Source organism: Electrona antarctica (genome assembly GCF_951216825.1).
Source record: "Electrona antarctica genome assembly, chromosome: 13".
Taxonomy (NCBI): Eukaryota; Metazoa; Chordata; class Actinopteri; order Myctophiformes; family Myctophidae; genus Electrona; species Electrona antarctica.
In genome coordinates this window covers 37,685,704-37,700,134 of record NC_136794.1, presented here as the reverse complement: position 1 = coordinate 37,700,134, position 14,431 = coordinate 37,685,704, and the positions used below count along the sequence as shown (strand labels likewise).

General features: G+C 44.5%; 1 protein-coding gene across 1 annotated transcript in view; it reads left to right on the top strand.

Moving 5' to 3' along the window:
- LOC306934950 (tensin-1-like) overlaps window positions 1–9,690 on the top strand; it is a gene marked incomplete at its 3' end in the record, with an annotated part of 183,677 nt that extends 173,987 nt beyond the window's left edge. Inside the window, exon 5 of the mRNA XM_079517772.1 lies at window positions 9,619–9,690. Coding sequence (XP_079373898.1) covers window positions 9,619–9,690 — 72 coding nt within the window. The remainder of the gene's footprint in view (window positions 1–9,618) is intronic.
- Window positions 9,691–14,431: the final 4,741 nt, after the last annotated feature.

Here is a 14,431-nt window from a genome sequence, read left to right as displayed (position 1 = left end):
AAAAAATGTGAGTACTGTCGCTGAGCATCAGCTCTATAAACACTGCATGCTGGACAGACAGCAACACCTTCTAAATCACACGGTCTGCAGTGAAACACCATTGCCTTATTTAGGCAGCCTGCAAAAAAAAGACACGTTTTGTCGAGCATCTCGCCAAACAGCTGTACCGGCTGTTTCTTTTTTTCCTTTTTTTTTTTTTTTTTTGGCTTTTTGCCTTTATTGATAGTGGGAAGTAAAGTGGAGACACAGGAAACTAGGGGAGAGAGACGGGGAGTGACGTGTGCTGCGCCACGCCGTCAGACTGCATTAGGATGCCCGGATCGCTAGGCCAGCCGGGCCTACAGGCTGTTTCTTAAAGCAAATAAACACAATATCTCCAAAGTCAACTCGGGGCAGGGGAGTGACAAACGAGTCACATTCATTTTTTATTTAATTTTGTTTTTTGTTTTGTTTTCCAATGCCCCTGAGTAGACGGTAAACTCGCAGGCTCTAGCCTTGGCTGTCTTCCAGTCACAGTCAGAGAATTATGAAGGGTCCTGAATGATGGATGCTTCTTTAAAGAACGTTTGAGAGAGCCACATGCTCCATGGAAATGGACGTGCAGTTCATGTTTAGTACCACTAGAAGGTGCTGTGGGTGCTGTGAATGGCATTGTTGCCATTGCCCATGTGCTGTCCCAGACCCAGGGCAGATACCAGCCTGTTATACAGAACACCAGACCCAGGGCAGATAACCAGAACACCAGACCCAGGGCAGATACCAGAACACCAGACCCAGGGCAGATACCAGCCTGTTCCCTCAGAACACCAGACACGGGAACGACCTGGAAGGCATCTGTGTGTCACCTTACTGTTGCTTTGAACCACTTTAACCATTATTTTAAACTTTATATCTGTTGAAAAATAGCAGATATACAAGCTCATAGTGCGGCACCTGAGTTTGTATATCTGCTGGTATAAAACATTTTCAGATGGGGGTCGACGGCCAATTAGGTTCGGTCCGGTTCCGGGGAGCTGCCGCACGTCCGAAACGGTCGAGAAATGACAGTTATCATGTGGGGGTCCCCGGGGAGTCAGTGTGGGGGTCCCCGGAACATCTAGAGCCCCAGGAACGGCCCAGGGCTCTTACTGTAGTCTGCCCTATGCCACTTTACTCTGTGCTGTACTGTACTGGCCACTTTAGGTGTTCGCTTTCCGTGCTCGGACATACAGACACAGAGACATACATACGGACATACGGACATACGGATGGACGGACATAGCTGCGTAAAGTTTGAGTGCCAGTGCCAATGATACAGAAACATAGGTTTTTCAGAAAACTGTCATGATTTAGAAGACATTTGTACAATCTAGTCTCACTCTCAGGTCTCAATGGGTTAAATACTGCATGCAGTATAGCCTATACTGCCTGCAAGTTTGCAGTATAGGGCAGGCTACTGCTCAAATTCATTTACAAATATGTATTTTTTTGTGACAGAGATAGAGTACAGGGATCTCACCTCCCCTGTCTCTCTCTCTCTCTCTCTCTCTCTCTCTCTCTCTCTCTTTCTCTCTCTCTCTCATGCAGGCGCACGCACGCACGCACGCACGCACGCACGCACGCACGCACGCACGCACGCACGCACGCACGCACGCACGCACACACACACACACACACACACACACACACACACACACACACACACACACACACACTCTCCAACCGGCATGGTTTGAGGAATTTTCATTGGGGCATAAATCAGCCGCCAGGGGTAAACCATGGAAAAAAAAAAACACTTTCAAAATGTATATCGTTTTTGTCGGGCAGAAACCTCTTATCTCCTTTTTTTTCGTAAACGAATGCCTTACTTGATCATTGATCATAATACACTAACTACAGCGTCACACAAAAGCATCAAAAGTAGCAGATTTGCAACTTATGCCGCATTTCGAGCCTATTAAAGTAGATCGGCTACTTTTGCAATCTTTTACATTTGAATCCTGAAAGTTTTGGACATATGTGACCGGGTCTGGCAAATAGGCCCTCATCTCGACCAGAGTATTTTTTCAGTTTTTTACAGATTATTAAAGTACAGAATGTAAGCTTTCATATGATGTATCATTCAATGAAATTGGAAAATATTTGAAGAAGATATGACCATTTTAAAATGATTGTGCCGTTTTACCCAAAGCTGAGAAAACCCCCTTTGAATGTTCACAACATTCACAAAACAAGCCTACTTTGACTTATAAATGTATACATTTAATTTGCCCAAATCAATAATCTGTTGAAATGAAAACCTTCTTCAACATTCAAACTGTGTTAATAGGGAAAAAACGAAAATCACACAAAAACATTTTTTACATTTATTTTAGATTTTATGCCTTTTCATTATAGGCGAGATGAGGACCATTTTGCTAGACCTGGTCACATATGAGGTTTCTGCTCGACAGAGACGATATATATATTTTCTTTTCTTTCCCCCCTTCTCTTCTTAAGTTCCCCTGACATGTTTCATTCTCTGCAAATTAGGACCCTCGCACATGATTTAGTGCCACATAGTTCAAGATGGCTTGTTAACCAAGCGTTTCATCTGCACTGCTTTGGAATGGCATGGCATGCTTTTAAAATGAAAATTAAAACAAAATTGAAAAAAATGCACGCTTCGTTGTTTCGCCTCCAAACAAAATCACATTAGGACTACAAAGCCCTCGGCAGGCCTGAGAATGAGATAGTATGTGGGATGTTGTCCAAAGTGCCAGTCTAGAAGTGAAGTCATGAGGCATTTTTGTGGATGTATTTTTGGGGCCCGCGGTGTGTGATTTTAACATAGCCTCCCAATGAAAACAAATGGCCTGAAAATGGAAGGGGCCATTTAGGGGGAGAGAGAGAGAGAGGGGAGGGGAGAGAGAGAGAGAGAGAGAGAGAGAGCGAGAGAGAGAGAGAGAGAGAGAGAGAGAGAGAGAGAGAGAGAGAGAGAGAGAGAGAGAGAGAGAGAGAGAGAGAGAGAGAGATGCTTACAACACACCCTTGGTCTGTGCGTGCGAGCACACACACACACACACACACACACACACACACACACACACAGCACAACAAACAAAAGCAAACTCTGTCTAGCTAGCGCTGAGCCTAGTGGTGGCTGAATTGGGGCCATGTCTCTTGGTCTCTCCAGTACAGTATATATAGCTCTGGGTCATTTCCCTGGAGGCTGTTCTGGCCAGGCTCACAGCAGCCACTGCTCCTCTGGATGTGTGTGTGTGTGTGTGTGTGTGTGTGTGTGTGTGTGTGTGTGTGTGGTGGGGGGGGAGTGGGTTGTTAGCTACTGTACCTCTTCTTTCCCTGACGCGTCACGCGGTGGTGAGCTATAATTTAGATGGAATGGGTCAAAGGAGTCTCCGTGCCTCTCATGTGAGAAGGAGGCACATGGATGTGGGTGGTGGCGGTGGTGGTGCAGAACAGAGCCACGCCAACAGTACTGTATGGGTACTGGTTCTCAAACCTTTTCATGTCAAGGACCCCTAAAAAAACTATTTGGTTCAGCTGTAAGCCTCCCCCCTCACGTGTACGCCTCTCTCCGCATGTGAAAACCTTCCCTCAGAGGAGAGGTTTGTGTCTAAGCTCGCAGCATGGCACGAAGTGACAAAGTGAGCTATTTTAAATAGCCAAAGTATAAAATATGGAAAGAGTGGTTAAAATGATTGTGACGGTATATTCACACGTTTTTCAAAGTTTTCAAACGTTTTACAAATATTTTGAAAATAGCAGATCTATAAGCTCACTTTTAGATTGAAAAAAAAAAAATATATATATATATAGCACAGAAGTGGTTGATGTATGTTTTGTAATAAGAATTCAAGTAACTAAAGCTGTCAAATAATTGTATTGGGGTAAATTATATTATTATTACAATTATTTGCCTTTGAGGTGTAGTGGAGTTAGAAGCAAAATTGTAGTACTTAGTACAATTTTGCTTCCGAGTGCAGTACTTAAGTACATGCATTTAGTTACTTTCCACTGCGATGGAGTGACGAAGAGACAATAAGAGTTGAGACCAGGACGTCCGGACGGAGTCTTCGTCCTTGTCCCTGAATTAGCTCAGTTGGCGGAAGTTTGCGACCAAGTGAGGGACTCAAGGGGAAGGTCGGCCTAGACACACACAACACACACACACACACAAACGCGTGCACACATGCACGCACGCACACACACTCACGGGCACACGCACATAGACACACTCGAAAAGTGCAATGCCAGAAGGTTTAGTCAATGACAGGATAGTCCTTGAAGGTTAATTCCAGTGTACTTTTAAAAACTTGGCCTGGCACAGTTAGGATGGTCTTGTTGCAGCAAAACCTCCACATGTGTTACTCCTGCAAGCAGGTTGGAAGTGCAATTTCCTCACACAAAACCAAAACCAAAGTCATATCACTACGTCTGGCAGTCATGACTATAGTAATCAGATGTGATTGTAGTCTCAGCCACTCCCAACATGCTCGTGCGGCACGCACGCACGCACGCACGCACGCACGCACACGCGCGCATGCACGCACACACACAAGAGAGCGAGCTGTCTGGCTTGCAAAACCAAATGACAATGAAAACCTCAGATTATGTCTGCTTGTTTTCTTGTTCAATATTTCTCTGTACCTGTGTGTATGTGTAGAAATACAATACAATGCAATACAATAGGCAGTTGTTTTGCTGCGTGGCTGCGTCAGGCCGTGCAATCCACGGTCTCTGCATTTAGAGCCCACAGAACCGCATGTCTGCCTGTTCCTATAGCAGTGCTTCACAACCCTTTTAGCCCGTGACCCAAAAGAGAAATGATACCGTATACATTCCCCCGGGACCAAACTAGTGAAAATACCAGATCTACAAGCTCACAAGCTGGACCCGTTGCAATGTGTCCGCGACCCACAAACGGGCCCCGACCCAGTGTTTGGGAAACAGTGTCCTAGAGGCAACACTGTCTGTCTCCCAGACACACAACAACCCCTTCACACTCTAGCACGCACGCACGCACGCACGCACGCACGCACGCACAGAGGAAGCGTCACAGAAACAGAGACACAACAATAACACACCACAAGAAAGCAGCGTAGGGCAGTTGTTGGGTAAGCTGTTATGTGATATTTTCTAAATGGCACATATAATAAAACCATGATGCCAAACCCTCCTCTGTGATGCTGGGTGGCATTATGTCTGTCAGTCAGTCAATCAGTCAGTCAGCAATGTAGCCCGCCCGTCTGTCCGTCCGTCCGTCCGTCAGTCAGTCACACGGTGGCATGCATAACTGTTCTCCCACCATGCTCCCAAGTATGTCTTGTTATCCACAGTATCCAGGGAGAAGCTTGGACAGTGCACAAGTCTCTCTCTCTCTTTCTCTCACGCACGCACGCACAGTTGCACACACTCAACATTTCAGAATGAAGCCGAAAATAGTCAATCTACACAACTTGTGAGTGTGTCGATCAATAAATTGTTGGTGTACAGCACGCTAACTATGAACCAAGTATACGTATCATAACAGCCTGAATCTGTTTTCCTCAATGTAAGCCTATAGAACTCCCCAAATAATTTGTACAGTATAACCGTCCAGCATCCACAACCATCCATCGTGCGCGCGCACACACACACACACACACACACACACACACACACACACACACACACACACACACACACACACACACACACACACACACACACACACACACACACACGTCTCTGACATTGTCTCTCTCTCTCTCTCCCTCTCTCTCTCTGGTCAGTGGTTTAGTCTGGCAGTATGGAGGGTTATATTCTGGGTCTAGTGCAGTCAGACTATAATTTCCCCTCTGGCTTTACTGTTTAAATTCTACTGGAGTGTCGCTGTGCCGGCTCTCTCACAGTTCTGCTGTATGGACTTCTCCAATGTGACACTACACATTTTGATTTAGTTTTAGTCATAGTCTTTTTTTGAATCGATTTTCATTCTGTTTTAGTCACATTTGTGTCAACTAAAAAAAAAAGTTTTAGTGTTAGTCTAGTTTTAGCCGAAGAAATCTATAGTTGACTTAGTTGACAGGCCGTAATGTCAGATCTTTGCATGCTGAAAATAGCCAATCTACTGTGCTTTATTATAGAATGAGACAATGAGGCTCTCAGTTGGCAAAGATACAGTTAAGCAATATTACACTAAGGGTGTTCTTTACGGTCATTAATGCACGCCTGCGATGCTGCAGGAACTCTGAAAGGCAGCACAGAAGTGCATTAATGACGGTAAAGAACACCCTCGAGTGTAATATTGCAATTATGCAACAGTTACCCTTAAAACTAAGATATTCGCCAAAAAATAATCATAATTTTGTAATGACACATATAGCCACTACGACCACAAATGTCCCAAGAAACTCGCTAGCCTAGCAACCCAGTCGGCAGCGCTCTGGGAGAACAGAGAAGCTGATCTCTATATGTTTTGATTAGGCGTTCCTATACGCATGGCTAAAAGGCAGATCAGATTGCTTCCTCGAAACGACCTGTTGTATAATTCAGGTTGTGTTATGGGTTCGAATTTATATTGCATTTATGTTGCACACCGTGTGTGTGTGTGTGTGTGTGTGTGTGTGTGTGTGTGTGTGTGTGTGTGTGTGTGTGTGTGTGTGTGTGTGTGTGTGTGTGTGTGTGTGTGTGTGTGTGTGTGTGTGTGTGTGTGTGTGTGTGTGTGTGTGTGTGTGTGTGTGTGTGTGTGTGTGTGTGTGTGTTACTTTGAGAGGCTCAGAGTAACAAACTATACCAAACAGCTGACAAACGTCTGTCTAGCCCATATCTCTCTCTCTCTCTCTCTCTCTCTCTCTCTCTCTCTCTCTCTCTGACCCTGTCACTGTCCTCTACAGCAGTGGTTCACAAACGTTTGATATGTATACAAATGATATGTATTCGGCTGTGGACGCCCATCTAAACAATATGTTGTGCCAGGGACATCCATGCAGAAGCAAAGATTTGATTTACAAATGCTTACCAAGTCAAAGAAAGCTATAGATAGATTTGTGAGCCATCTAAATATGCCATTCAGTGATTCGCCCTACAGTGCACAGAGCCGAGGAGCGCGCGGCATGGATCTTTTATTTATTTTGCTTCAACTGATCAATAGATTATTATCGTCATTTTACGGTAATTCTCCTTTAACCTGTGATGTTCCTATGAATATTTTTGAGGCATGCAATGTCATATGAATCCATCCAAACACAGAGATCTTTTAGCAGAAGAACGCACATGTTCGTGCTTGCGTTCCATTTCCATGGAAACCACCATAACTATGCTGAAAACAAGGCGTCACCGGCAGCACAGAGACACTCCAGAAGTTGACAGAGATCAGATGTAGCTGTTTCAACTACATTACATTACATTACAGTCATTTAGCAGACGCTTTTATCCAAAGCGACTTACAATAAGTGTATTCAACATAGGTAGGGAACAAAAACTACTAATCACCAGAAGTCTTTAGTGCATTTTCTGCAAAAACAAGCAACCAAGAGTATACCTAGCGCTAAGGTAAAAGTGCAATATATCAGCTACCTATTTCCTTAAACAGATGAGACAAAATAGCTAAATCAAATGAGCATGAGCTAAAACAATTAAGTGTATCGACTAAACAAGATCCAATAAACAATACAACAATAGAAAACAAGCGTTCGTACAACTAGTTAACAACAAGTAGGTCAGGCAGAGAGGAAGGGTAGTGTTTCTACTACTCAGCCACTTAAACCCCAGCATCGCAGATCGACAAACTGGTCGATCTGCTATTTCTTAGGGAAATCTTTTTCCCACAATAACATAAAATAGACAATAGACTTAGTATAGAGCCCTGAGGAACTCCGCTTAACCATGTAGGGTTTAAATATCCTCACATCACCATTGCTTTCCACTGCGGAGGAAAGTCTGATTTTCATTCTAAAACTCCTAAGCCGTGTGATCCGGTTTAGGTTCCGGTTGGCGTCGCATTGTTTTTGTTCCACATAATGCGAATCAATTCGTTTAGTCACGCTAGTTGCGCACTACGGGTTATAGATCAAAAGATGAAAGGAAACGAAACGATTATACCAAAGTAGAAAACATTTAAACTACAGTAGGGAAATCATTTTGGAGATGGGGGAAGAGTCAAATTAAGGGTGAGACCGAGACGAGACCGAGTAAAATAAAAATGTGGACTCGAGGCCCTATAATTCCGTTTTTATTACAGATAAAGCCAATCTAGCTCACAATGCGTCGCACTGTGATGAGTTGTGAGCTTGTAGATTATCTGCTATTTTCACTATTTTGTATCATGTTTCACCACTTAAACCCTCTCAGACCTGAGTTGCCTCTGTACTTGTGTCCGCTCTTGTTACCTTCAGTACCAAACCTCTTTGCCAGAAATAAGCGCACGACGTGTTGACTATTTCACCATGAATGCCCCCCCCCCCCCCCTCAAAAATAGGGACGACAGGTTGGAAGTGTTCATGTTCGCTGCACATTCCTAAAGGACTGTAGACTGGAGAAGCAGCCAGACAAACCTACTGTAATGATGCATTGTTGTTTCTACTGTAGTTCTGAAGTAGCAAGTAAGGGCGACTGTTGTGATGTAATTTCCTTCCTTTCGGAGCAGAGGTCTCTCTCTCTCTCTCTCTCTCTCTCTCTCTCTCTCTCTCTCTCTCTCCCTGCCTCCATCCCTCTCGGCTGTACTCTGTTTGTGGGGTCGCTGAAGCTCCATGTATTTCTTAGTCTCTCTCTCTCTCTCTCTCTCACACACACACACACACACACACACACACACACACACACACACACACACACACACACACACACACACACACACACACACACACACACACACACACACACACACACACACACACACCTCTCTCTCTCTGTCCATAGCTGTATATGGTGTTGTAGTAGTCCATTGCTGGACACTCCACTCTCGGCTAATGGAAGCTGGCTTGTCTCTTTGTGTAAATATTTACACAAAGAGTTACAGATGGTCCCGCGCATTCAAGGTGGTGGGCCGCTTCCCTGCACACCACATTAGGGCAAAGAATACGTGAAAGTGTGCAAGTGTGGATTGTACTTTAATATAGCATAATGCCACATGAAATAATGTAGACCAGAGTTGGCTCTCTATGTTTGTCTGCACTTGTTTCCTTCAGTACCAAATCTCTTCACCAGGAATTGCAGGTGGTCTACAAGTGCACAAACACACTGAGCATCCCTGTTAGAGTGTACAGATTTAACCAAATGGTCCACTTGGTTAAAGTTGTACACCCTCAGAGTTAAAATTGAACATTGAGGTTTTTATGGTGTTAAAGGAGAATTCCATGCTAGAAGGCTTTCTTACCTTTATTTGTAGTTGTTACGTCCCCAACAAAGAGGTCCATGTGTTATTTTGTGCTAAAGTGCATATAAGCCCTCAATGGGGGTTGGGTTTTTGTTCTAATTCTCTTATTTCCATCGAAATAAGTAGTAAAGTGTTCCGTTTGGGATACTATTTACATTTCTGAAACTAAACTATTGCTGGTAAAAAACATGAATACTGGAGGTTTTGTCAATTGATCTAACGTGTCATCCTCCCCCCTCCCTCTCCTATCTACTCCATCTCTCCTCTCCTCTCGTCTCCAGGCACCAGGCAATGACCTCCCTCTCAGACATGTAGACACCATGGTGAGTTTACACTCTTCTTTTAAGTTCTGAACATTGGTCCTTCGGCCCTTGGACTTTGGTCCGGGCCTAAAGTGATGAGTGATGAGCGTTGAGTTGTGTGAGACTATACCATACACAGTACATATATGGACACTATTTAGACTTCCACATATTTGTCTCCACCAGGCCGAAGGCATGGGGAGAGAGTATGTTTTGCACTCCGTCCGTGTGTGTGTGTGTGTGTCCGTCCTTCCTTCCGTCCGTCTGTGTACAGCTAATCTCCGGCACCGTTAACCCGGTCGATGCCAAACTTTGCACACACACTCCCTGGATGCCAACGATGAACCTCTGCCCCACATTTTCGAGAACGGCCTGTTATAGCGCCACTATGAGGCAGCTTTTCACATTTTTTACCTAAAACTGCACCGATCTGTGTGAAACATTGCATGCACACCCTAGAGGCCAAGGACAAATCTTTGACCTGCATTTTCCGCATCTGCCTTTTATAGCGCCACCAGGAGGCCGACTTTTGTAAAACACATTTTTTGATATTACTCCTCCAGATTCTGTCCAAAAATCTCACAAATCGTTACACAGTATCTCTATGGTCATGTGCTCAAGTCGGATCTGTCCGATATTTCATATTCCATCCTAATTGGCTATAATTGGCTTTCACAGTTTGCAAGATTGCCCCGTTTTGAACAAAAGCCTCAAATCATGAACGCAGCATGCAATTTACGTGAAATCTTTCACACATTTTCTTACTAGGCTGAGGAACCCTTTTCACATTGGCCTGTTATAGCGCCACCAACAGGTTGATATTTGCAAAACACATTTTTGGAACAAAATGCCTCAAATCATCCAATTGCCATTAAACCCTTTTCACATTGGCCTATTATAGTGCCACCAGGCACTCTGCATTTCTTCAACAAAATGAAGAAAACCTGTATATTACTCCTAAACATTTTGCCAAACATCTCACACAGTCCTATCCTCCTGGTGGAGACCTGTGCCCAGAAGGGCACTTTTTCTAGTTTCCATTGTGCTTAGCTGTTGCTTCTGTGAACCAGTGACAGACAAGGCAGATTCTACTATGCATTTTAAGAAACTGAAATGGTTGTATTTATTTTACATAGCATTTTGACGGATGTTCTCTAAATAATTATTATGTACGTACCAGGACTTTTTAATTGTAAGAATCCTCTTTTTTCCCATGTTTGTTTATGTTCTAAAAGTTATTGACAATGACAGTGAATGAAATCACTACTACTACTACTACTACTACTACTACTACTACTACTACTACTAGTTCCACACATGACACATGCTCTTACATCATGGCCTGATAGTAATGAAACCTAATCCTCTCCTGGAGTTCGAAATAGATTTAATTTCAAGTTTTCAACTCATTATCACCATTATTTGGTGGTAATGTTTGCCTCGAAAAACAGAAAAACATCTGTTTAATGAAAATGGCAGATGTACAAGCTCACAATACATCGCATCATGAGCTTGTAGAGTGGCTACGTTTCCTATGTTTGTATGTCGCCAATCAATTTGAATTTATTTTGCTGTCGATTCGTTTATATGGGATCCGATGGTAATTCCGATGGAGCATTAGTCCGACATGCGGGAATAACGGTCGGACTAGCGCTCGAACATGCGCTGCTCCTGTGCTTGCGGTTATGGTTAGGTTAGGGTTTGAGGTAGGTTGTCGGTTTAATGACTGTCGGACCAATAATAGCGTCGGAACTAAAGCCTGTACCCGTTTATATAACAATAATAATAATAAGAAAAAAATATGCATTTAAATAGTATATCTCTGCTGTTGGGAAGAAACCACCTAACTCCAAAATGTACATTTTTCAGGAAATTAAGAACATTTTGAATACAAAGCAATACGGCCTCATCAAAGTTGGTGTTGTGACTTTATATATTGTCAATTCCTTGCATGAGAGGGGGAGAGGTGGTGGACTTAGTTGCTTTACCAGACAGTTTGAGGGTCCAATGTCCAAAGTGTTTTTTATTACTATGGTTCAATATTTTCGAAACAACACACAGATGTAAAGGGTGTTCAATAGCACAGATATGCTAAAACCTCAAACATGGAGTTAGACGGTTTCCTCCCGACAGCAAAGATATTATAGAAATAGCAGATCTACAAGCTTGTAAATCTGCTATATCTGGCAAACACTCCCCTTGGGGTTCAAGTGGTTACTGGATTTATTTTCGCTTATGTTTACATTTTCTCCAATGAACTTTCTTCAGTGAACTTACCTGAATAACTGTGAATGTTTGCTGCAGCTGCAGTGTAAACTTGGCACGGCAGGTGCAGTCGGTAGTGCTATCGCCTCACAGCTAGAATGTCCTGGGTTTGATTCAGGTGCAGTCGGTAGTGCTATCGCCTCACAGCTAGAATGTCCTGGGTTTGATTCAGGTGCAGTCGGTAGTGCTATCGCCTCACAGCTAGAATGTCCTGGGTTTGATTCAGGTGCAGTCGGTAGTGCTATCGCCTCACAGCTAGAATGTCCTGGGTTTGATTCCCAACGGGGACGCTGTGGCCGTGTTCTCTCCTCTCCGCGTCATCAGAGTCCGTACCCTAGGTGGGGTTGGCGAAAGGGCCTTTCTGTATGTTCTCCCCGTATCCCCATGTGTAGGTACCCTCACAAAGAACATAATAAAGTGAGTGGCAAATCTTGTGGCAAAGTTTAATGTCGTTTAATGCAATCAGATTCTGATTGCATTCTGTTTGCATTCTGATGATGTCACTGGCCCGTGCATACAGTCTTGTCCAGTGACTCCTTTTCGGATTGACTTTACAAATCAACCTGCGCTTTAAAGATTAATTTAAACATGTGATGCCTGTTGTAGTGCCATAAAGTAATATATAGCTGTATGTGATTATCCGTACCATCTGTACCAAAGAGAGACAAAAGATGGTGCAGTGTAATGCACATCAGATTTACTGCACGGCCTGTTTTAATACAGTGTTCATATAAATACCTCTGATAGGACTTTTCTCATCAAAGACCAAATAATTGGTTTTTGGACGACGCGCTCCGTTTCACATTTCTATGAGGCCTGCCCTGAATGCCGGGGCGCTGAGCTAAGCAGTGGAAACGTACAGGGTTCCAGCTAAAGCACGTCAAACAGGGATTTCTTTGCTGGGGTGGGAGCCAAGTGGCCATTCTGTACCAGAGAGACCTGCACTATGGGTTTCTGTTCCTGTGTTTCCGGTTGCGTAATGAGGGGGGGGGGGGGGGGGGGGGGGCTGACATGGGGGGGGGGGCCTGACAGAGATGACATACATGCAGAGAGCTACAAGCTGGGCATTCACAGGGCTGGGGGTCTAAGCTTTTGTGAGACGTAAGAAGGGAGGGCTCCAAGGAGAGAGAGACAAAGTTGTAAACCTCTCCTATTCCCATCATGGGCCTGTGATACCTCAAACGGTTCTGAAAGGGACGTCAGGACAGTTCCAGGAATGTTGCTTTTGTGACTCGCACATGATTTGTGTGACCAGACACACTGATTTGTTGCACTGGGTTCTATGGCTTATGTGTGGCAATTGTTTTAAATTTGTCAGGCAGTATTTGAAAATCCATCAGACATAAACTCTGTGGTGGTGATGGGCATTGAGGGAAGAAATGGTCACTTGTTTGACATTCCCAACCACTTAAACCCTATACTTAGTCGACTCATCTTCACCCCCCGCCCTCCAGAATCGGGACTGGGGGGTGCTGGGGCTTATGTGGCTAAATGAGTATGGGTATTTGTGGATGGTAGGAAGATATTGGCGGTGAGACTTTCTGATGAGTTCCTTGTGATAGTGATGAGACTGAGGAAAGTCTCTGGCCCATGGTGGTGGCACATGTGCACGCATGCACGCACGCACGCACGCACGCACGCACGCACGCACGCACGCACGCACGCACGCACGCACGCACGCACGCACGCACGCACGCACGCACGCACGTACACAGTCTCTCTCTCTCAAGATTCAAGACAGTTTACTGGCTTGCAAAACCAAATGACAAACACTGGATTATGTCTGCTTGTTTGCACATACTGTACACACACACACACACACACACACACACACACACACACACACACACACACACACACACACACACACACACACACACACACACACACACACACACACACACACTGTGCACAGTAGTGGCCGGCCATGTCCTCAGGGTTTCCTCCTCGTTGCTATATTCACGTTTTGCAATAATGTGTGTTGTTTGTGTAATCCATCAGTCAGCCCACAGCCGCTCATGCGTTGCCTTAAGGCCACAGTGTACGGCTCACACACCACCCGTTGTATATGACACAGCTTCCTGCCACTCGTATTTATGTCTGGGAATGGAGGGCTCCAGTTACACACCCCGGAGTTACCACCCAAAGCCAAAAGTTACTGCCCACTTTCTCCACAAAGTACAAAAATAAACACAAATCACCATTGTGTGTGTGTGTGTGTGTGTGTGTGTGTGTGTGTGTGTGTGTGTGTGTGTGTGTGTGTGTGTGTGTGTGTGTGTGTGTGTGTGTGTGTGTGTGTGTGTGTGTGTGTGTGTGTGTGTGTGTGTGTGTGTGTGTGTGTGTGTGTGTGTGTGTGTGTGTGTGTGTGCGCGCGCGCGTGCGTGATACAACCCATGCTAGATAGTCATATCAAGCACAGATGGGGTCGCTAAGCTCATGACTTTTACATCTGAGAGAATAATTTGACCCGCACCCTATAAATGGGTGGGGGGTGAACCACTCCATCATTAGAAGAGTGTGTGTGTCT